The 25,081-nt window shown below is 37.5% G+C and overlaps 2 protein-coding genes across 2 annotated transcripts; both read left to right on the forward strand.

Annotated features, from left to right (window-relative positions):
* Nucleotides 1-1,362: 1,362 nt before the first annotated feature.
* LOC115442275 (putative transporter svop-1) lies at nucleotides 1,363-11,303 on the forward strand. The gene is made up of 10 exons (XM_030167286.2): nucleotides 1,363-1,489; nucleotides 2,520-2,681; nucleotides 2,932-3,091; nucleotides 4,730-4,851; nucleotides 5,149-5,390; nucleotides 7,495-7,643; nucleotides 8,169-8,301; nucleotides 9,523-9,797; nucleotides 10,537-10,664; nucleotides 11,164-11,303. The coding sequence occupies exons 1-10, from the start codon at nucleotides 1,420-1,422 to the stop codon at nucleotides 11,214-11,216; spliced, it is 1,494 nt and encodes a 497-aa protein (XP_030023146.1). The 5' UTR covers nucleotides 1,363-1,419; the 3' UTR covers nucleotides 11,217-11,303.
* Nucleotides 11,304-14,850: 3,547 nt separating this feature from the next.
* LOC115442268 (putative transporter svop-1) lies at nucleotides 14,851-25,081 on the forward strand. Its single transcript, XM_030167279.2, has 11 exons — nucleotides 14,851-15,005; nucleotides 16,703-16,864; nucleotides 18,425-18,587; nucleotides 19,180-19,301; nucleotides 19,735-19,979; nucleotides 20,325-20,473; nucleotides 22,338-22,470; nucleotides 23,062-23,196; nucleotides 23,608-23,753; nucleotides 24,237-24,364; nucleotides 24,692-25,081. The coding sequence occupies exons 1-11, from the start codon at nucleotides 14,957-14,959 to the stop codon at nucleotides 24,769-24,771; spliced, it is 1,512 nt and encodes a 503-aa protein (XP_030023139.1). The 5' UTR covers nucleotides 14,851-14,956; the 3' UTR covers nucleotides 24,772-25,081.

The raw sequence follows: 25,081 nt of genomic DNA on the forward strand, positions 1-25,081 counted from the left end.
TTTCATCGGCACGCGGGTCGGAACTATCAGAAGGGTCGGGGGAACGGGGAATGCGGCGAGGTCCTCGACGAAGAGGACGGAACCGCGATCTTGTGGAGTGTAGGAGCTTTAGATGCTCGTGTTTACGATGAATAGCCAGTTATATCGTCCTTTGGGTCGGAACAGATCGTGGCCGTCTTCATTTCGTGCGTTCCAATGGAGTGTAAATCGAATTTTGCCTAATTAACGAGTTCGGATGATTGACAGCCTGATCGAAGTAGCGTCTGCTGGCACGATGAGCATAGTATTGATAATTAATATTGAATGTCGAGAAACTTTGCGTTTCAGAATGACGGATTTCTATAAAAGTGCAATTTTATCATTTGAAATTAAAAACACGTATTTTTTTAGTGAGTTGTGATGTTTTTATTGCATTGTTGACATGTTCTGAAATAAAATATTCGGCAAATGTCTCCCGCGTCTCTGATGGCAGGCCATTGGCCCTTTCATGACATAAAGATGACAAAGATGTGTATATCACTGATGATACTTTGGATCTTGGACTGAGCTCAGCAATTGTTTCGGGTTTATTCGCGTATGAGATTCTATATAACCCTAAAGAAATAAATCTTAAGGCATTAAATCGCATATTCTTGGTGGCTACTTGAAATCATCATATCCGACGAATTATTAGCCAATAGTCTAAATGAGGCATCAAAGTTTAACTTGTAAGTTGTAGGAAAAGAAAATACGCAAAATGTATGTAGTGCAAACCTATTATATGACAGGTTTTTAAACTAAATGTTATTGCTTCTAGGACTAGTGTCATCACAATTGCTCTATCAGTGATGGAATATGTTGATCACTTGTTAGATTAACCGCTACTTTCAATAAACAATCCCGATCGCTTTTTTCGATCTATCTCAGAAATGTACCAATCAGAACAAAGCTTTTTTGACATGTTTACACATGATCTATTTTGATTCGCCCATCCTCGGTATAGGGTTAAAAATTGAGATTTGGATAATTTATTGAAAACGGCTGTAAGTCGTTTGTGCCTTGACAAATATTTTTTGCTTATTTTGACTGCCATGTACTTAATAAGATTCTGACTGAGAATAACTTATAGACAGGTTGTATTAATTTGAAATTTTACACGCTTCCCTCAAACAACGTACATGATCATCAAGAACGGAACTTTGAAACATCTTGCCTAAAGAGCTTGAATACAATAGAAAAAATATTTAGTTAACAAAGGAATTCGCAAACGAATAACTAGTCTAAAATTAAGTCAGCGAACTAACTATGATAATGCTAAAATAAACATTAATAATAAGCTAAATAATTAAGTAATATTGATAAGATATGAGATAAGAGATCTCCTCTGAGCAAAGATGTTAATAACACAGCATTCGAAAGGTGAATGTACAGACAGTGACAATGGAGCGGGACGGCGAGTGTCAATGTGACAAGACCACATGCAGTTACGATGAAGCAGTGGAGTTAACTGGTGAGGATCCTTATTATAAGTTTGATTTGTAAGAATGTGGCATATCAAGACTTTTTTATTTTTTTAACGTATGTAAATCATCAGATGACTATCTCCCGCCTTGGGATGGGCGGGAGGGCGTGTCAGACTTCTACTGACTAAAAACCTACGGTGTTCCCATCCTTTGCCTATGTGCCTAGGTCCAAGATCCGATGGCACTGAAACCTAGGCAGGCACCGGCCCTAAAGGGCCCCGTCAATGACACTGACACTGCTCTTCGAGGCGCGCGTGGAACACTACGCGCCGTACACACAAGCCGTTGGGGTGTTTCGGGCGACGAGCTACCCAATGCTCGTCACCCGACGGTCCGCGCCTACGGAGGCTGACGATCCTCAGCAGACATTCGACGCCCGCGTCTTGTACGTCTGCCGTGGCGGATGGGACGTTGGGCGCTTTGGCGCCGTAGCCGTCCCGCCACCTCCTTTGCGAGCATCACGTCCTCGCAGAAGGAGGTGACTGCATCCCACTCTCTTTCGCCCCGGAGCATGGCTTCTACCAGGCCCCGACGCGAGAGGTCTCCTCCACCGATGGCCGTTGTGAGAACACAGCGGTGCTCAGTCCAAGCTGGGCACACCTCCACCGTATGCTCCACCGTGTCCTCCGGCCGATCCGCACAGAACAAACACGCGGGCGTATCCTCCACCCGGATCCGATACAGGTACCTGCCGAAGCAGCCGTGACCGGTCAGTACCTGCGTCGTCCGGAATGAGAGGACGCCGTGACGTCTCGTCAGCCACACCTCGAAGAGGGGACTTACCGCCGCTATCGTGGCGTGCCCAATATCAAGACTTTCAATTGTCTTTATTTTTCTTCACATATTTTCGAAGTTGTATCGATCTAAATAATTTTCATTTCTTGATCCTTTTCCTACTCCTTTTAGATAGAAGCGTAACATTATATTCTGTTTACCCTATCCCTAACTTTTCTTTAGATAATAGTATTATTGTTCAGTGATGTTTCTTATGTTTTTTTCATGTTCTCCATGTTCCAGGCCATGGGAAGTACAACTACCTCTTGCTGTTGGCATGTTGCGTGATCATGAACGCGGTGTCCATGGACATGTTCGGTTTCAGCGTCATCGTGACAACCTCCAGCTGCGATCTTCAGCTCAGTCTCACAGAGATAGGTGTGCTTGCCTCCACGCCTTTTGCAGGTATTGACATATGTGTATATTACTAGGTGTTTTGCGGCCCCGCTTTCTCGGAACAAAAAGTAGCCTGTTTTCTTCTTTTGTTAAAGCTTTCTCTGTACGAAGTTTCATTAAAATTAATTCAATGGTTTAGACGCAACGAAATTGATAGGGAAAGTTGAAAATATATTTTTTCGCATTGATATGTTACTTGGCCACCTTAATTTAATTTTCATAACAGCCGTTCCGTAATGTTTTAACTTTTATATTTCAGGTGTTGTTCTTGCCTATCCTTGGGGATACTACGCAGACACCCGCGGAAGGAAGAAGGCTTTGATCCTTTCGTCATCTGTGGGATTTGTCTTCGCGGTGATGACCAGTTTGGCGACTAGCTGGCAGTTCATGTTCGTTGCCAAGTTCTTGGCTAGTAGCTTGTAAGTATTTTATTGTGGTTGATGAGACGTTCCGCTACAAAAAAGAACCGGGACCTTAGATAAGATGTCTTTTATATCGTTTATGGTGATAGGAAACAAAAAATATATGGAAACGACATATCGTAGCAGTTTGGTGGTCAGACCGAACGAATAGATAAGAAAAAAAAGCAAGGGACAGTATAAAAACCTATGTAAGTTGTCTCAGACCTCTGGTGCGTTTTGAAGGGCATAGTAACCAATATGTATATTGTACAGTCAGGGTATAAGCACCTGACCAAATTCAAATCGCCTATACACGTTTGAGTTCTAGCCAAATTTTTTTTCTCAACAACAAAATAAAAGGGATTTACTTTCACAAAGAAAAAATGATTCAATTAAACTTGACATGTATAGGCGATTGTTATGTTGATTTTTCAAATTTATTCTTTGAGACAAACCTCATGCTGAGGAACACAACAAAATGCTTCAGTGCATCAGTCAAGCCCGTCGAGTCGTCAAGTGATGTTCTTACATACTTATTCTTATATGGCAACTGATTTTTATACACATATATTACAACGCATTTATCCCCGAAGGGGTATGCAGAGGTGCAATCAAGGCACACGCTTTTCGCCAAGTTTGTTCCGTCCGATGATGTGATAGGGGGCAAGCCTATCGCCACATCGGGTACAAATTCCAGACTTTGAGCTTATATTGAGCAGAAAAACCCAAATATCACTTTGCCCGACCTAGGATTCGAACCCATGACCTCAGAGCGCTGCAGTACCGCGCATGCAGCACAACTACGCCATTAAGGCAGTCTGATTTTCATTTATATAGATTATGAAACATAATACTATACGGTATTTCAGTGTTGGATGGTATTATTATTGGTTATAGGCGGTCGAGACGTTTATCACCACGCGGTTGGCTACCTCGTCTCCTTACCTAGTTGCATAAAAAAACGAAATTATATAATGCCACCTCAACCCTCTGCTTAACGCGCAAAAATATTGATCCATTAACACCAGCTCTATAGCTTCTGTTATAATATGTTTTTTACCTGATACTTAGCTCTCTATCAAAATTAAGTGCAGTCTAAATTTAGCGAACCAAATCTTATCATAATTGCAATGTATTGATTTATTGTTTGTTATCAGAATCAATTTACTCGTAGGTGTGGCAATTTTGTCAGCGTGTTTGTTTTTATTATAAGTAGCTTTTTCTCGCGGTCCCGCTCGCAATATAACATAACCTAGATCGCTTCCCAAACAGTTCTTGGTGTACAAATGAAAATCTTGTCCAAATTAATCAGTTATTTAGTCAGGGCATCGGCACACCAAAAAATGACAAAACAAATTTGTGCAAAACATTGTCCACATTTTAGTATCAGCCTCTGCTAGACCAGCTGCAACCGCTCATGGTCATTTTTTATTTACTGTATAAACGGATAAAAAAGACCTAAAACTTCCCGCCCTCATATCCAACACTACAACTCCTATAGGCCATGATAAGTGGCATGCATTTTATGACACCGAGCAGGGAGGCTATCTAAGTCCCTGGTAATACTAATTTGTTTCGAATCTTTACCCAAATGATAATTGAAATAGAAAAGAATGAGGTCTACCACTAATGTCAAAACGTCGCAAATATTTTCAGTTCGAGTGCCGGGTTCACACTGACCGTCACGTTGCTTGGCGAATGCACCGGGCAGAAGCATAGGAGCCAGTTCTTGTTTATCTTGAACAGTGTCAACCTGGCGGCGGAGTTGGTGTACTTTGGTAAGCATTCGAGAATATAGCAGATAAGATACATCCCTCTCTAATTGAGTTGTCTAGGAAAATAGGAATAAATAATCACGATTTGATTTTATCGAAGATGTTTTAATAGAATAGTAAATTGCCTTCCTAGAAATATCGAAAAGAACTACCAAATTAATTTAAATTTACCAGCTCTTAAAATTTAATTTTACCGATGCTATAAAAATCTATTTGAACTCCCACTTTTCCCCCAGATAAGAAAAAAAGAACGAAAGAAAAAAAACAGATTAAATTGATGAACTGTAATCTCCTCTCCAGGTCTAGCCTACGTAATCTTGCCCTTGGACTTCGCCATCGCCACACCTTTGGCGTCTCTCACGCTACGATCCTGGCGTCTTCTGACTTTCATTCTGGCACTGCCCCTGGGTTTTGGAGCACTGATGATGGTGATCTTGTACGAGAGTCCTAAATTTCTGGCCAATCGGGGAGATATACCGCAGGCTTTGGAGGTGTTAAAGAAGATGTATGAACGCAATGGAGGTGTAAAGGGTTGTTATAAGGTAAGTGGCTTCCTCCCCCCTTTATACTGGCGGTGCTACCGGCAAACCGACGATAACCGTATTTTTAGAAGGAATCTTTTCGAATTGTATAAGTCATATAAAAAAAAATATCATCGTATTTCTACAATACGTTTTCTTTACATTGGTTGTTTAATATTTTTATTATGTAGATATTGTGTTAAGTTTCATAATGAAAATTTAACTTAAAATGTTAATTCCATGCAACTTTTAACGTAAACATGATCTTATTTTCAACCAACAGTATAGACAACTTGATAAGAAACATTTTGGTTGTTTAAGATTTTTAAAAAGGCCTAAAATTCTGCCCGCAATAATATGCCATAAATGTTTTGAACGAATGCTCAAGGTTATTTACTCGGGAGAGGCCCTTAAGTCTTTCCAGTGTTATCAATTAGGCGTGCATATTATTGGTCACGGTCAAAAGATATCACGTCTTTGAATAGTCGAAATTTTAATAGAATAACAGCTACCATTTGATACAGCTAAGTTGCCTTTATGTAAAAGGATGAAAAAAAAAACACTATGGAAATAATTGATGAAACATCAAGAAAATTTGATGAAGAAAGAATCCTTTGTATTTGTTAAGCAACGGGTAATTGAAAAGAGTATATTTAACGTTACAAACCAGTTTTTTGTCTAAATGATGAACTGGTTACAACTAGTTTATACTATCTGGGTTTTTACTTACTGTCACATACCTATTACATAATATTATATATAAGCTTATGTTTTAATTCTTACATGAGCTTGTGTATCTTTGAAAGAGTAGGCAGATGTGTAATTACTATATCTACAAAACCTACCTTATATAATATATATGTTTGTATAATATAAACCTCACACGTAACTGTAATTAAAGGCAAAGTACTGCTAAAATATAAATACTTTTTATTTTAACACTACTTTGCTGTGTTCTAACACTCATTATAATTATAAAAACAAAAAGATTGTGTCTTTTTTTCTCATAGCCAAAAACCTAAGTCTATTGTAGTTACGCCTCTGTAGCGGAAAGCGTCGACATGGCGTATTATGTTCCTGTTCTAAATGAAATAGCAAAATTCTTCTGCTGATGTATAAAGTTTATAAGTGGATTGTCGAAATCACTCAACATTATCAGTCTTAGTTATAAAATTGTTTTAGCGTTAAAAGGTGGTTAAGAATTGCTTAAATAGCTGTCAATAACATCACCAGTTTCCTAGTTTAAACCTTATTAAGAGGCAAGATGGCGGCTGACTTACAGCTGATCGAGTAAATTTGTGTTTTAACTAAGCATAGCTTTGCGAATTTTTTATAATTAAGACTGTAAGTGTCCATCTTGCTTGTTGGCCGGCCCGCGTTATAAAAAAGCAGATTAATGCCACGGATAAAATGTCCTGTGCGTGTGATTGTTTAAGTCTGACGGGTCGGTACTTTACTTACTATTGTCAAAGGACAGTGTCATTCTTGGCTTTCTATAATTTTCCACAATATTAACTGAGTAAAACTGATAGTGGGGTACACAAAATAAACCTTAGTTTTGGTTGACTTATAATATTTTGGTTTATTATATTGCCTAACTGCGAAAGTTTAATACAAAAAATATTATTGAAAATATATCAGTGCTAATGCTGATATACAATATTTCTCTAACAATATTATTAGGCGTTATATACAAATATCGAGAAATAAAAATCAGTACTCGGTCTAAGTAAATTGCAATATTGTCCAAATGCAACATATTATTGTTTACTTCTCACGGGTCACAATTATTGTGATGATAATATGTCGACGGTTGAAGCATAATAATTTCTTGTCATTTGACATTATATTTGGACTCCATTCCATTTACCATTAGGGTCACGTTGGCATGCTCGTATAAATGAAAAAAAAAACCAAACGAAAAATTAACAATCGATTGCTCCTAATATTTGTACCGGTACGCTGTGTAAGTATCTATCACGGAATTGTCAAGGTTCAGGCAATAATATTCTTTAAACATAAAAGCATACACACTGCTGCTTGGTGATAGAAAAAGAGAGACCTGTCCCCAGTAAATTTATAGTAAGACTTCTCCATAACCTATTCCATATTATTTACATTCAAGGTGAGGAACATTCTGACTGGTGATGATATGGTATCCACAAAGCTGTCGTTCTGGGACTCGCTGGTGAAGCAAACACTGCCCATCTTCAGGCCTCCGCTGCTCTGGAAGACGTTGCAGCTCTTCTACTTACTAGCTCTTCTATGCAGCGCGTAAGTGGACTTTCTTGATATTTTTTATCATATAATTTTCCTCTATCGAAATGTAGAACTGGGGTAAAGATCAAGAAAAAAATGAGATGAAAGTGATTTTCTACTTTTCTAGGAGAACCTAATTTCCCCATCTAATGGTAAATAATCGTTTTATTGAAGTTTTAGGTATTTTGTCCATTAATTCCACATAATAGAGCTTGCCACTACCAGGAAAAATATATAACATATCTCATCTCATCTCATCAGCCTACAACTGTCCACTGCTGAACATAGGCCTCCCCTAGAGCGCGCAACGTTGCTCGGTCCTCCGCTCTCCTCATCCAGCGTCCACCGGCGATCCTACGAATGTCGTCGGACCAGCGGGTCGTCCTATGCTTATATGTTTATATAATATATAAACATACATATTTCACTTTTAGGTTAGACATGGGTTAGATTTTACTTGACTTATATAAGCGCAACTATGTTTGCCTAAGTGATCAATAAAGCATTTTATTTATATTACTATGTATGATTGCTTTTCAGGAACAACGTGTTCATCGTGCTGTTCCCTACTATCGTTAATGAATTCTTCAGCACCCTCGACAACGGTTGGACCGACAAGACATTCTGTGAGAGGCTCTTTACTGGAAATAATTATGAACCCACACACACCAATGTAAGTTTAATGGGGGCCAAGACTATGTCAACTTATTTTCGACAAACTTGACAGTACTATAGCGCTGTCATAATGAAAATAGACTTATATATATCCTTGCATATTATAAAATAAAGGCCCTACCGCATTTGCCTGTCTGAATGCGAATAACTCAAAATCTATCTAACGGATTTCGAGAAGTTTGGTATGGAGAGTTTGAGGCTCTGGGAAGGACATAGGCATTTTACCCCGGGAAAATATAACGCGACATTTATCTATGATTTTTTTTTAACGATTTGTTATGGAGATAGTTGGAGGTCCTGATGGTCTGCTACCGAGCCGAAGTTGGTGCCGGTCGCTAGAACTCGCATAAATAAAAAATACGTATCTAACAAAAAAAACTCTCCGTATAAAATTTTATGTAAAAGGATCTTTTTCCTTATGACGGCGCATACAACTTATACTTCAATTATTTTACACATAGGGTATACTGCACCCGATGATAAGTGGAGTAGGGTCCAGATAGTCGACTGGTCTGAAATGATTACTCCTTGTCAGTCGACGTTATTATGCCGGCCTGATTGGAATCAGATATACACAGGCCGATCTCGGAAAGCTATACATTTAGGGGGGGTAGCTGTGGCGGGTATGATAAATTGGGTACGGTGGTCGCTATCCGAGTGGATAACTAACAAGAGCAGTCGTCTCTCATCCTTATTCTCTGATGTAGAATTATACTTATAAAAACACAAAACCCTGAATAAATATTATACTTAGGCAACAACGTTTATTAGTAAGGGTTATCGCGTAAAAATGATGACGATAAATGGAGAAATTCTGATCTTGGATAAAAATATATATATTTTTTGTAACTTATTTTTCATTACCCAAGTACAAATAAATAAATAAACCAATGGGGCCATAATATTATTATTAATTACTTTCAAACTTAATAATTATCCAGTAATCCTACTAATCACTTTTTAAAGATTCTTTCGATGCTTCTAAAAGCCTATGCTGAGAAGCTGTGTTGAACCAACTTAGCCGCAGATCTTGAGTTCTCATTCAAATTTGAACAAGATGTTGTTGTTGCTATACGCCTTGCTGTTACTTTAGACATCGTTCGTATGAACTTCATAAATAATTATTATAGTTTCATGGCTCAGAAACGCTTAGAAGATAATGATTCAAATAAATATATACTTTATAGATAAGTATATTGTTTCTTTTTCCTATTTTCAGTATGTCTGCGATGACAAAGTATCAAACAACACGATCTACAGCGGGATGGCTTACGGCCTCTTCTTTTGGGTCCTCACACTCGTGATCTCCACATTTGCCAGGCGAAGGAAGCTGGTCCTCATGGGCACTCTCGCCCTCGCCGGCATCAGTTGCTGCCTTGTCAACCTGAAGGAGCCTATCTCCAACCTCGTGTTCTTCATTCTACTCCAGAGTACTTGTGTTGGGATCGGCAGCATTTTTTCCTATTTTGTGGACATGTACCCTACTTCTTATAGGTAACGTGCAGTATTCATAGATAGATACATATATAACATTAAAATAAATTCGCGAAAACATAAGAAATCATTACATATATAGCATCACACCTTTTCATATTTTTGGGGGTAGGCAGAGGTGTTACTGCACAGATATTAATTCTGTAGATGGTGATAGGTGCCATGAAATAAGTCAATTCAATGCCACTTAAATAGGCACAATTTCATATTGATTATGTAGAAACACCAGAAGCTGTAGTACTTGTTATTAATATTACACACCTAACTAGACACAAAATGTGCGGGCTAGCTACATATCAAATAGCGATAACTTGCACCCCTCTAACACCCGCACTTGTAAACCATAAGTAAAAATATTTTTTTAATAATTCTGTGGCAATTATATACTAAGGTCAGAGACCTTATTCCGACTTCGGGGGCATATCCGTTTTATTGCAATTACGGGCGTTCTAATCGAAGGACAGCTTTGATAGCCGTAGAGGTAAATAAGGGATTTTTTGACTCTTTTTCTGTAATTTCAAAAAGACGGATTTGCCCCTATAAACTGCCTCCTGTTCTTACATTGTCAACTCGGCAAGAAAAAACTAAATACAAAACCCATAGTGAATATTGACTTTCAAAATTGATAATAGGTTAGATTCGATTTAGTACAACGTCATGTGATGTTTTATCCTGTATTTAAATGGAAAAATCTAACTTAAACCTGTTCATCTAGATTTTCTCCCTCATCTCTATTTAGGGGGCTGGCGACAGGCCTAGCGCTGATGTTCGCCAGGCAGGTCTCGTTCGTCGGCGTCAACATCATCACGGCAGTCATTACGCACAACTGCAGCCTGACCTTCTACAGTTGGGCGGTTTTCATATTCAGTAAGTTCAAGTATTATACATTTATAATATAGTATGTATTAGGAATAATAGATAGTATAAATGTACATATAATGAACATACATAAAATATGTTATAGCATAAAAATTGGTTGAGAAATTAAGTAATTCATTCGAAAGTTGTCGCGTAGTGGGGATGTCGCGCTATCCCTTTCTTTTGCGGGCATCAATTATGGATGACGTTATGTGCCTGTATTCTATTTTCTGTCTTTTTATATTTACTCCTCTGCAGATTTTTTAAGACTCTGTCCTATCCGGTTCGGTGGAGTAATTTACTACGAATGCAGTCAGTTTTGAAATAAGTTGAAGAAAAAAAATACATTTTTATTCGAATGACATTTTGACATTTATTCGAGAACCTTTTAAATTTTGGGGAAAATAATGAAGAGCATAAATTTTAAAGGCATTAATGTATGTTTTGAGTACAGACGTACATTTTCCAATGATTTATATTTTGAAATCGTTTGTTTTTTTTGTTGCAGGTGGTATTTTCGTTGGTTGGTTCCTACCGGCAGACACGAGAGCACCGAAATAGCACTTTGGGAATTTATTATTAGTTTTAGTTGTTATTCTATATTATCGTGTTGTATGAAGAAATTAAATTATGAGATGAAAAAAAAAATGATTTTATTTTGAGAATACGCACTCCCCCAATACATAAGACCTAAAATAGACGAGGACATGTGGGTATGATACATTTCTGCCTATCCATGATTAGGGAAAAAGGCGTGACCGTTAGTAATGACTCCATTTTCCGCTACTTGGCCCGTAAAAAAGTGGAATCATTGTGAGACTTGAATACTAGAAAATAAATGATTTTTTTATCCTTTATGGCTAAGGCCAATTAAGCTGGTGGCGAATAGGCGATAATCACAGCATAGAAAAAATGAGTACCTAGGTCCTAGCTGTATGTAGGACAGATTGCCATAATTTTGGCGACCATGATTGGAACGTCTAGTGTTTATTAGGTATATTTGAACTGTAACTATTTTTCTTACTATCATGATATGAGTCCGCATGGGTTGATACCATTGCAATGTTTATTTCTGCCGCCAAGAAGCAGTGTGAAGTCACTGTTGTGTTCCGGTTTGAAGGACATTGTAGCCAGTGTAACTACTAGACATTATAAGACTTAACATCTCATGTCTCAGGATGGCCAGCGCACTGGAATACCAAACGATACTGCGTAATTCAAGGTGTTGGATGGTGTTCCTACTATTTATGGGCGGACGTATCGCTAATCATTAACGAACGGCTAGGAAATAATCAATCAATTAAATCAAACATAAGAAGTTAAAGGATACGAGTTGGAAACATAATTACATTGTTTTAGATTTAAAAATTTCTTATTATGGTCTATATTGGTTATGTCAACTCCATCACATGACAAACCTAATAACATTGTCAACGCTGACATGCATTTACGTTAGATGACGAATTCGAACGTCAACAAGCAACAGAAGATAATTAATATCAGTTTGACATTTAAATCTCTTTGTTTCATGATTATTTATAGCAAGGTAAACACTAGACGTAGGTTGTGATATCTAATTTGATGTATATTTTGGCTTGCGTATTTAATTAATAATTAAAGAAATATCTGCATCACTCAATGATAATGTCGCTTTATTTGCATAAAAATAATAGTAACTCGTTGCCGCTATTTTGCGCGTCTGATGTAAGTTAATAGCTTTTGCGTGACGTCTTGAAAGCGGCAAATATTTCACCGGTATTATATGAAACCCACATTACTGCCGTACGCTCACTGACGGGAATTGTATGGAACTGCATTAGTTACGACTAACGCGAGTAGAAACTCGACATGTTTATTAGAACTACAATATATTATTATGAAAATTATAAACTAATTTAAAATACAGTTGATGTGAAAAATATTGTGATTATATTGCGACAATTTTTTTTACACGGGCATGGTAAGGCGGCTCCACTTCGCCTGATAGTAAGTGGAGTGGGGTTCAATAGAATGTCGACTGACGAGAGATGATCACCCCTCAACAGTCGACACAATCATGCCGTACTGTGGGAACCGGATATACACAGGTTAATCTCGGAACGCGACACATTTCCGTGAATTATTATTGCAGGCTTTAACACCTTGTGTACGGTGGTTGCTATCCGGGCGGATATAAAATATATCCTACCATCAAATGACCCGATATACTAGGCCGGCATATTGTACGTTTACCTTAAGTTTTAAATGTTAGTTGCACATACTATACTATAATTGTTATGCGACTAATAAACAATTGTTCAGCCTATTTATGGCATAATTGACTTTAGACTTTCAAACCAATAGTATAATTGATATTGTGAGATGAGGACGGCTAATAAGGCGCTTGCGTAGTAACTCAGGATTATGGGGAAATATCCTGCATTAATAGTTCCTGGGCAGACCTACCTTCGCCAAGATTCATGTTTATGTAAATATTATGATACTATGTGCTACTTAGATTAGCATCAAGCTTTTTTCACTTTTCGGAGTAGTGGTATTACAACTTACACATACAAAAATAAAATGCTTTAGTAATCACGTAGGCGAACGTAGTTGCGCTTGTGATAAATCAAGGTACATGAGAATATTTATTGTTACTCAAATTTAGTTACTTATAGGTAACTACAGACATTTTGTATAGGACATAAAAAACTTTTTTTTTATTGCTTTGAATGACGAGACGAGCTTTCCGTTCGCCGAATGGTAAGCGATACGACCGCCTATAAATAGTAGAAATACGATCCAACACCTTGAATTACAAAGTAATGTTTGGTATTCCATTGCACTCGTCATCACGAGAAATGAAATATTAAGTCTTCTTATGTCCAGTAGTTACACTGACTACAATGTTCTTCAAACCGGAACACAACAGAGACTCCCACTGCTGCTTAGCGGCAAATATAGATATTGCGGTAGTTCTTACTCAGGCGGACTCTCAAATATGAGAGACCTACCATCAATATTTGACAGTTATCATATGTCCGAGGTAACAGGCACTCCTATTGCCATTTACCGGGCATATTTCCAGACTCCGGGCTGATACTAAGCAAAACCCAATATCACTTTGCCCGACCCAGGATTGGAACCCGAGGCCGAATGCAATAGTCTTATCGCGCATGCAATACTACGCTACCAAGTCATGCAATACTTAGGTACCCTTAGTTATTACTATCTTATCACTACAATGTTATAATAAAAATAAAATGGCGTTAACATCCGTTCATTTTAAATTATTAGCCGATATCAGCGTGTCCCAATAGTTTCCTTTGTTAACACACAGGCACATGTTTTTTTAATTTCTTTGGGGTTATAATACGTGAAATAATCGTTTGGGAGCTTTATGAACGCCTATCGGAGGAGTCAGGTAATTTTCATAGAAACAACTAGAGGAATTGAAGTAAGTTTAAAAGTTTAGAACTGATTCCTCAGAATTCTGTTTCACAGTAATCATCAGCATCAGGATGCCCACTGCTGAACATGGGCAACCAAAGATTTCCATATCGACCTGGAAGGACCTCCTGCGATTTTATTAGGTCATCAGTCCACCTCGTGGGCGGACGTCCGATGCTGCGAAGGAATAAATAAACATGATTTATTACAATACGATACGCAGTTGTTAATCTGTGAATATTATCGTTTAGCAAATTGGCTTGACGTACAAGTGTATAATATAAATAACCGCGATTAAATCAGTAAATGGTTTCTTTCTTTAAAGATTTAACGAATTTTCTTGTTTAACGGTGATTTATCTGGTGAAATATATGACTTTTTGTCATGAAATGAAATGAAATGATTTATTTTAATCTGTAAAATATTATACATTATTTAGATTCCGTCAATATTAACTCTACCACCAGTTCGGAAAGCAGTTTTCACCAGAGAAGAACGGGCAAGAAACTGTGGTGTTGCTCTTTTCAATCAGTTTAGGGTAAAGACTACAGTACATGATAAAGTAAGAAGAAAAAAAAACAAAAAAGTTTAGAGCAGTTCATTTATAGGCTCGTGAAATAAGGAATAAATTAATTTACATTTTTATATGACTGCACAACCCTCTCAGGAATCATGAATATGCCTATATAATGTGAGCGATTTATCTTAAATGTTTGAATTATATTGCACAACGTTTTGTGAGATTCCACGTGAGGTAGTAGTGCGTATCGTATAAAGAGAGTTTGTGTCATGAAGGCGCAGTATGAAATAATACTCAACGCGAAATTAACGCGTTTATTACAAAACTTGCCGAAATATCTGTGATAACCAAAATGGAGAGACAAGTCAAAGTACCTTATGAAGATGCCTTGTGTATGGCAGGTGTGTGTTTAAGTAGTTGTTATTCTTTTTTCGAATAATTGTTCTTTTTTTAAAAAGGCGCGAAAAAATTTATTTAGTCTGCCTCATTTTGAAATTTTGTTTAGAGTAAAGATGGTTTTTTAGTGTTCATTGTGTTTATTAGTGAAAATTACTGTTTTTTTTTTTATTATTTTATCTATAAGCAATGTATCATACCGGGAAGGTAATAGATTACATTTATAATTTTGAACAATCACTTTTTTATAACCATAGACTAAGTGAAAATTTAATTTGTGCTCTCTAAAGGAATAATAAGGTGACTTCCCTGTTGTTTATAAAACATATCATATTATCTAAAGGTATTTATATGATGTAATTATCGCGGAAATTACAAGATTCCGTTTACTTAGCGTATCATTCTATAGTATTTGCTGTAAAGGGTACCAAAGATACAAGAGATCTAATGAATTATTATCTTTTCAATAGTTCTTTTTAATATTTTCCAGTTCGATGTATTACTTTTATTTATTTTATACATATCACATAGTTTCAAGGCCATTGGGGTATACTTTTTTAAATATTTTTTTGTATACGTAACGTACGTAAAAAGCGGCGATAGCCTAGTAAAAGCGGCGATAGCCTAGTTGGGTGTGGAACGGACTGCCGAGACGAATGTCTGCAGGTTCAAATCCCAAGGGCACACACCTCTGACTTTTCTAAAAATCATGTGTGTATTCTTTGTGAATTTATCGTCCGCTTTAACGGTGAAGGAAAACATCGTGAGAAAACCTGCACAGCTGAAAAGTTTTCTATAGGAATTTCGAAGGTGTGTGAAGTCTACCAACCCGCACTAGGCCAGCGTGGTGGACTAAGGCCTAATCCCTCTCAGTAGTAGAGGAGGCCCGTGCTCAGCAGTGGGCAAGTATATAATACAGGGCTGATATTATGTTACGTGTACGGCAAAGTGACCCCACTGCACCTGATGGTAAGTGGAAAGGGTTCAATAGAATGTCGACTGACAAGAGATGATTACCTCTCGAGAGTCGACATAATTATGTCAACCTGTTAGAACCGGATATACACAGGCTGATCTCGGAACGCGACACACTTACGTGAGCCACTATGGTGGGTTTTAACACCTTGTGTACGGTGGTCGCTATTCAGGCGAGTTTAAATATTTCCTACCACTTAAGACAGTCGCTAATTAATAAACACACACACACATCACGCATTTATCCCCGAATGGGTATGCAGAGGCCGACCAGAGCTCTCACTTTTCGCCAAGTGTGTTCCGTCCCATGATGTGATAGGAGGAGAGTCTATCGCCATATCGGGCACAAATTCCAGACTCCGCGACGCGATTTTTTTTTATTGCTTTGAATGTCAAGACGAGCTTGCCGTAGCTATACAACCGCCCAGAAACAATAAAAAGCGCATTTGTCACCGTGAATTACAAAGTAATGTTTGGTATTCTACTGCGCTCGCCATCCGGAGACATAAGATGTTAAGTCTTATTATGTCCACACACACTGGCTCCAATATCCGTCCAATCGGAACACAACAGTGACTACACACTGCTGCTTGGCGGTCACAAATAGACATTGCGGTGGTACCTACCCAGGCGGACTCTCACATATGAGAGACCTATCACCAATATCTACAGCAATTGCCCATGAAGATGACCTAATTGCTTATAGTAAAAAAATCCATTGTTCCAGGGTTCGGCAAGTACAACCTGCTCATGCTTTTACTCTGCGGCAGCATCATCGCTGGCATGTCGTTCGAGATCTTCTCTGTGTCGTACCTGGTGCCCGGCAGCGCCTGCGAGCTGAACACCACCAGTACCGAGCAGGGACTTATGGCTGGTGTACCTTTGATTGGTAACTGCGTAATGTTATTAATTTAGAAGGATGTTCGTTATGTAATTAAGGCAAAGCTGAACAGATCTGGATGAAATTTGGCACGAAAATAGCTTGCAGTTTGGAATAGCCTATGGGTTACTTTTTATCTTAAGTCTTCACGGAAGTCGCGAGCAAAGGCTAGTGTAAAATCAAATTTAACCTAGTTATTGGTGCATAGGTACAGAAGTTATTTATCGCTTTATCTGAAAGAGTTTAAGAGATTGAATTTAAAAGCACAAGTCATGTCTCTCGTATCATTATCTTTCTATAGTCTACTGTTTTGGATTATGTGATTTGTCTTTATAGTATGAATTATGATAAGTTTGACAATTCATTTAGTTTTATGCTAAAGTAGCTTTTGTTCGCGGCTCCACTCGCGTGAACAAGTTTTTCCGAGATAAAAGTTCATCTATATTCCCGGGCTAAAATGGAGCCTATGTTTAAAGTTAGGCCTCTAACAATACCTTGGTGAAGACTGTATTTCTTTTTAAGACTATTCAAATTCTGAAAACTGTTTTGGCTTATGTTGCTCCATAATGACTTCCATATTAGTTTTCTTTCATGACCTATTATGTACAGCCAAATGATACAATTTTATTATGTTATAATAAAGATGAAGTTACCTCGTCTTTTAAACACGCCAGCTCATGATTACTAGCAATATCAACATTAAATTATAATGTAGTGTTACTGTAATTTAAGCTATGATACTTCTCCTTCTCACCTACAATGGAAAATTTTCGAAGCTTTTTGCATTGGCCAAAACATCACCGGCCCATTCCTTTTCACTTAAGGCTGGCAATATTCTTGTTCATTAAGGATTTTTCAGACACACGAGTATAATGAAATGGCATTTCTTAAATGGCGAAAAGACTCTGCCTCACAATTGCAATACAGGACACATTACCTAAAGTCTCAAAGATGATAAGACATCAATTATACTTCATCATTCCTGAAAAACCGGCCGCGTACAAGTTAGTCACCTCATTTTGAGGCTCATTATTTATGTCATTATTATTTTTAAAGATAGCATCCATGAAGATCTATTAAAATTCCTCAAGCTAGATAGCTTTTTAGCATAGATGTGCTAAATAGACTGAAGATCTGTCGGACAGAAAACAAACATCTATCTGTTTTTTTATTGCTTTGAATGACGAGACGAGCTTGTCTTTCGCCTGATGGTAAGCGATACGTCCGCCCATAAACAGTAGAAACATCATTCAGCAACTTGAATTACAAAGTATTGTTTGGTATTCCACTGCGCTCGCCATCCTGAGCCATGATTTGTTAAGTCTTAATTTGTCCAGTAGTTACTTTGGCTACAATATTCTTCATATCGGAACACAACTGTGACTACACACTGCTGCTTGGCGGCAGAGATAGACAATGTAGTGGTATCACACAGGTGGGCTTTCACATAAATGAGAGACCTACCACCAGTATACGGAGCGATGTAGTCAAAACATGCAACAAAGGTCTTTAAATAAGGATAAAAAACCTTCTATTGGAGTCTTTTTAACTGGTAACATCTATTTCCAGGTATAATCGCCACGTCACATTTCTGGGGATACCTGGCCGATACCCAGGGAAGGAAGAAGATACTAACGATATCCATGACTATCAGCTTCATGGCGGGAGCCATGGCGTCTCTCTCGCCGCATTGGATCGTGCTCAGCGCTTTTAAGCTTGTTTCATCTTCTTCGTAAGTATTAACAGAATTAAAATGTCTGGTAAAATAAGTATGTTTTGATCGTATAACAAGGTTTTTGCTGAGATGGCCTAGTTGAGGCGGTTGGCACATGTAATATGTTTTATGCATATTGTCAAAGTCTCACGATACAGGGTTAGCCTAGTTTGAGTAGTTTCTGGCAAGTTTGAACTAAACAATAAAGAAGTAAATAAAATCAAATATGTTTTTTTTTTTCGTATAACGTGTAAAGCGATAGTAAATTATTCTTTCTCTCTTGTTTCAACGACTTTGAAAACTGCACGCGCGGTACATCTGCGCTCTGTGGTTCTGGGTTCGAATCCCGGGTCGGGGAATGTGATATACATATATTTTTTTGCTTAGTATGGGCCCAGAGTCTTGAATTCGTGCCCGATATAGCGATAGTATCGCCACCTATCACATCATGGGACGGACAGACTTGGCGAAAAGTGGATGCCCTAGTTGCGCCCTTACATACCTCTTCGGGGATAAATGCGTATTGTGTGTTTGTTTAATACTTTGTACTGTATTTCGCTATTATGAGTGATAACAGAAAATCATATTCAATACGAAAAACCTTTTCCAGGGTATCAGGGGCATACGCGATAGGGCTTACGCTTCTAGGCGAATGTACTCCAAGAGACAAAAGGAATTTGTTCATTATACTTACCACCAGTTTGTTTTTACTCTCTACTGGTATCATGGCAGGTAATAACATTCTTTGAATTTTAAAGTGGTAAGTCATAATAAATGATAAAAGTGATTGTGCGTCTGCGCAGCACTAAATAGTTACAGCTAAACTTTCTTCGTCTGTTAAAATAGAAATAAGGAAAAATTAATAAAAATATATGTGTTGCAGATGAGTGTCATCTTGGAGACCTTATCTTGTTTATTAACTCTTAGTATATTATTGTACTTGATTCTAATGACTCAACACAAACTTTAAACAAATATTTTACGCACAGAGTAATAGAGTCTGATATGGAACTTCTTCTGGAAATTTTTGGGGAAGGCCCATTTTTAGCAGTGGACGTTCTGTGGCTGATGATGATAATGATGATGATGGTACTTCTAAAAAAATAGGCGAATGTAGTCGCAAAACTCCAGTAAAAAATATAACAGAAATGTTTTCTGGTTCCAGTAATTACCATACCAATTCTACCTCTCACGTTCTCCTATTACATCCCGTTCCTGGACATCCATTTCAACTCCTGGCGTCTTCTGGACCTGATCTTCTGCTTGCCTTGCGCCATCGGTGCTGTAGGCGTCGCGTGCTCCTTCGAGAGCCCTAAATATCTCATGACAGTTGGAAGAAGGGACGAAGCACTGGAAACCTTGAAAAACATATTCGTGTTAAACACGGGAAAAGACAGGGAGTTATATGAGGTACTGGAGAATTCTGATTATGAAACTATGTTTTTAATAGTACCTTACAAGCCAGGTGGAAATAATTACTAACCATTAATCAAGTTTACGTAACAGTTGTATATTTAATTAATTTTACCAAATTAAATAGTTTGTGAGTGCTACATTTATAATTAGTTGAATAATAACACGTTGGAAGTCTTTGGAAATTTCTATCTAAAACTTTACGAGATCTTTTGTGTAATACAAGATTTACTAATTTCAATTCGTTTGTGTAACAGGGGTACCAAATCATTACCCCATTTATGCTCCAAAACTGATCTTCCATTAGAATGTTTCATTGTTTCTGATTGTCTACGTTTCCAGGTGGACTCTGTAGTTCTTGACGAGGAAAGCGCTACAGCTGCCAAGGGTTTATGGGCCTCGATGATTGCTCAGACGGTGCCGCTGTTGCGACCACCACTTTTGACCAACACGCTTCTCCTTGCCGCTCTTTTTATTATAGTATTTCTTGGGTAAGTAAGGGCGATATAATAAGGTTGAATTTATGCATGTCGTATTTTTATACGTGTACAGCAAACTTTCCTACTGCACCTGATGGTAAATAGAGGGTTCCAATAGAAGGTCGACTGACGAGAGATGATTACCCCTCGGCTGCGACACAATTATGCCGGCCTGTTGGAATCGCATATACACAGGCTGATCTCGGAACGCGACACACTTATTTGGGCCACTATGGTGGGTTTTAACACCTTGTGTGCAGTAGTGTAGATGTAAAATATGTCCTATCACCAGCAAATGATAATATCTAGGTATATTCTAGTTGTTCACATGTAGAGTATTATCTTAAATTTTATGTAGTAGATATTTGTAATACACAAATGTCATGCATTTGTAACCAGTTTTGTAGACATAAGAAATAAAGAAAACGGTATAGAATGTTTCTGACCTGTTCACTTTTACAGCATTGTAAAAGATGAGGAAAAAATTAAATAAAATTTACGTAGAATATTATACTTCGGTGATGAGTCGATTACTTTATGAGATAGATAAGTTCTGCAAATATGCATCATTGCTATTTTCATACATATGATATATGATAATAATATCAGCCCTGTATTATATACTGGCCCATTGCTGGGCACGGGCCTCCTCTACAATCGAGAAAGATTAGACCTGAGGTGATTGTGCTGGCCTAGTGCAGATTGGCAGACTTGACATATCATCAAAATGATTAGAGAAAACGTCTAAAGAATGCAGGTTTCCTCACGACGTTTTCCTTCACCGTTAAAGCTAGCGATAATTCACAACGAATACACACATGATTTATTAGAAAAGTCAGAGGTGTGTGCCCTTGAGATTTGAACTTGCGGACATTCGTCTTGGCAGTCCGTTCCACACCCAACTAGGCTAACGCCGCTTATTTGTCCTATAAGATAAAAAAAAAAGTCATGAAACTTACTATGAACAATAAATCTTACACTGTATAAATACAGGATCTATATCTAGCCTTAGAACAACGCGCAAACAATGTTATCAGACCGAAAACTAACACGTTATCTAACGAAATAATTCAAAATCAAATAACGTTCGTTTAACAAAAATTTCGCTCCTTTCAGTAATACTTTATGTGATTAAAAATGGCACGTTTCGAGCCCAGATAGCAATTGTGATGTAATGTAATTATGACTTGTAATATGATGTCGGTCGTTCAGATTTGTTTGGTACGGCCGTGAACAAGGTTATTCAATTGTGAATTGAAATATCTTCAGTATCAACAGCTCGTTGGTTGCCAGTTGCTGCAACTAATTGATTAAGAAATTAGTTGAAGCAACTGTCAACTTGTTCGCTGTTGATTTGTTGTAGCAACTTAGTTCAAGCAACTGTCAGGTTTATAGTGATTGTAGGAATCAAACTATTGAGAGTTCGTTGTCACGAGCTGTTATTAATAGTAATAAAACAGCGTTTATATTGATTTTATTAGCGATTGGTTATTACTGGCAATTTTTTCTATAGCTGATGCTTTTAACACTAAGGGGATAGCCAGCTTTGTCGCTAACCAACTATTTTGCACTTTGGTTTATTACCAATCATTATAATATACCTACACTCACGCCTTTTATTCCCGGATGGGTAGGCAGAGGCACAACAGCTACATCCACTTTCCGACGTGTGTATTCAGTTCTATGATGTGATAGGAGGCTAGCCTACCGCCACATCGCACAAATCCAGACTACGAGCTGATATTGAGTAGGAAAACCAAATATTACTGCCCGATCCGGGGATCGAATCTGGGACATCAGCATTGCAGTCGTACCGTGCTGAAAATATAATCTAATATAATTCTATTATATTTAATGATTATGTATTTTATTTCAGTGTCAACCCGTTTATAGTATGGCTGCCGTATATCATAAACGCCTTCATGACGTCGGTTCAAAATGGCGACAGGGACATGACCATCTGCGAAATGATAAGGTCTTCAAGCAACAGCAGCGCAGGTGCAGATAATGTGAGGTTTTATATAGAATAATCCTTTTATAGCTGATCGATTTTACGCAGAATTATCCTTTAGAGCTGGTAGGTTTTATGCAGTCAATCAAATGAAGTACAGACGCAAACTATGCTACTTCAAACGGGGATTTGAAGGACATCATAGCCAATATAATGACAAGCAATAATCCAATAAGGGGTGAGGAGAAATTACTGGGTGCGATGGAACGTAACACGTACTGTTTAAGGGTGAAGAGGCTTTATTCTTTCTAGTTAGTGTTGTTACAGTTTATGGTCTGTTATGCTACCATAAGACGAGCTGAATGCACATCTTTTTTTCTATCGAATGGCTGATGATCTTCAAACGCCTGACTAGATTTTCCTAAGCTATAGCTTATATCCGTTCAGATAGCGATCACCTTGCACAAGGTATTAAAACCCGCCACGTAAGTGTGGTACGTTCCAGGATCAGCCTTTGTATATCTGGTTAACAGACCGGCATAATTGTGTCGACTGCCGAGGTGTAATAAGTCCCTTTTTTCGTCGGGGCTTAATATAATACCACGTCATGCCTTATATCTTAATTAACCTTATATTATTAATATTTCAGCATGCCTCTTGTTCTGTAAATGCCTTCGCAATGACCATGGTGTTCAGCATTAACTTCATACTGGCGTTCCTTAATATCGTCAGCAGCAAGATTGTCTCTCTCATAGGCAGGAAGAAGTACTTTATCATACTTCAGGTTTGTGTATTTTTCATTTGTAATAGTCTTATTATTTAATATAATTGAATTTCTATCGCAGATTGTATGTAACAAAAAAAGAAACAATATTTTTAGTAAAACAAAATATGGCGGTTTAATCATTATTAAATCTATGACAAAAAACCGGATCCTTCTTCATATTTCATCCAATCAATTGTAATATCGAAACATTTGCACAAACATTTATAATATGTCCTTACAAATTTTGAGTCTGTGTGGATACCAACTCTTGAGTTTTACATTTAAAGATATGAAAAAAATATGTCTCGACTTACGTTGTTTCGATTTACGTCGCGTATTTCGAGAACCTAACATGGCGTAAATACGAGGACTGCCTGTATTTTTAATAAGAAGAAGTCTTAATCTTACTTGATTTCTGTTTTTGCCCAGTTATTGTCCAGTATAGCGGGTCTGGTCATGAACTCAGTGTCTCTTTGGATCGTCAGCGCTATTCTCTTCGTCTTCTACATGTTTCCGATCGTCAGCTTCGGGTTACTCACCACCTATTCCGTGGATATCTTCCCCACATACATCAAGTACGTTGGTTTTATTATCTTCTATCTTTTGGGTTTAAGACATTTGGTTCTTTACAAAATTGTACAGTATGTACATTATTAAATCTTAGATCCTTTGATATTTGTGTTTAAAAATATATATTTTATATAATTGACATATATACCAAAATTAAAATATTTTTTTGCACGTATACTTATATGTAATAATTTGAGTTTCGTAAAAATACAATATGAAGCATAGATAAATAACGATGAAAGAAAAAAAAACATGTGAAAGTAGTAGTACACTGCCTTCCTTGAAGAAAGTATTCGATCATTTTTTTATTTAAAAACACGTGTATAGCTTTGAATGACGAGACGAGCTTGCCGTTCGCCTGATGGTAAACGATACGACCGCTCATAAAAAGTAGAATACTGTAATAAAGGATTTCTATCACTGAGGAAAAGAAAATACACAAAATCGATATACCTACTTATTTTTATGAGGGTTATCCATTATTCCAGAGCCATGGCAGTGTGCGTGACGTGGATGTGTGGACGTGTAAGCGCTGTGGTGGGAATAAACATCCTGAAGAACCTCATTGAAAATAACTGTGAGGCTGCCTTTTATATCTTCGGAAGCGTTACTATGTGTAAGTGTAATCATTTCTAATATTTTATATATTAATGAATCCCACCTAGCCGAATATCGGCCGCGACTGCGAATCGCGAGAAAACCTGCATATCCGAAGTTTTCTGTGAGTATTTTGTGGGTACGTGAAGTCTACCAATCCGTACAAGGCCAGCGTGGTGGACTAAGGCCTCCTCTACTACTGAAAGACCCCTTTCAGTAGTAGAGGAGGCCTGTTCAGCAGTGGGACAGTATATAATACAAGCTGATATTATTATAATTGCAATAACAGACTTTAATTACTTGAACAAACTACTTTGAATAACATATAATTAAATATCTATTTCAGGTGGTGGTTTGGTGGGTATGTTTTTACCCTCTGACGAGAAATTAGCAAAACGGATGTCAAAGGGCAACCCTACACCTTGAACAATTGAAATAAATAAGTAACCGAAATATATCTAGATGGGTTCAGATTACCTAACTTCAACGTCCTAGGTAATAAATAAATAAGACTTCTAGGGTCGTATTGGCTTCAAGAATTTAAATCTACTGGAAACGGAAGATTTATAATAAATACAGGGTCTTACTAAAAATGTGATCTATATCCTAAATTGTTTGAATTAAGAAAAGGAAAAACCACAAGGCTACTTTTATAGACAAAGAGAATGTAAAATATTGTTGGGTACTTATTTTAATATTTTTTAAGCATAATAAAAGGCTTTTGTAAATATCATTA

Source organism: Manduca sexta, chromosome 21 (assembly GCF_014839805.1).
Source record: "Manduca sexta isolate Smith_Timp_Sample1 chromosome 21, JHU_Msex_v1.0, whole genome shotgun sequence".
NCBI classification, from domain to species: Eukaryota; Metazoa; Arthropoda; class Insecta; order Lepidoptera; family Sphingidae; genus Manduca; species Manduca sexta.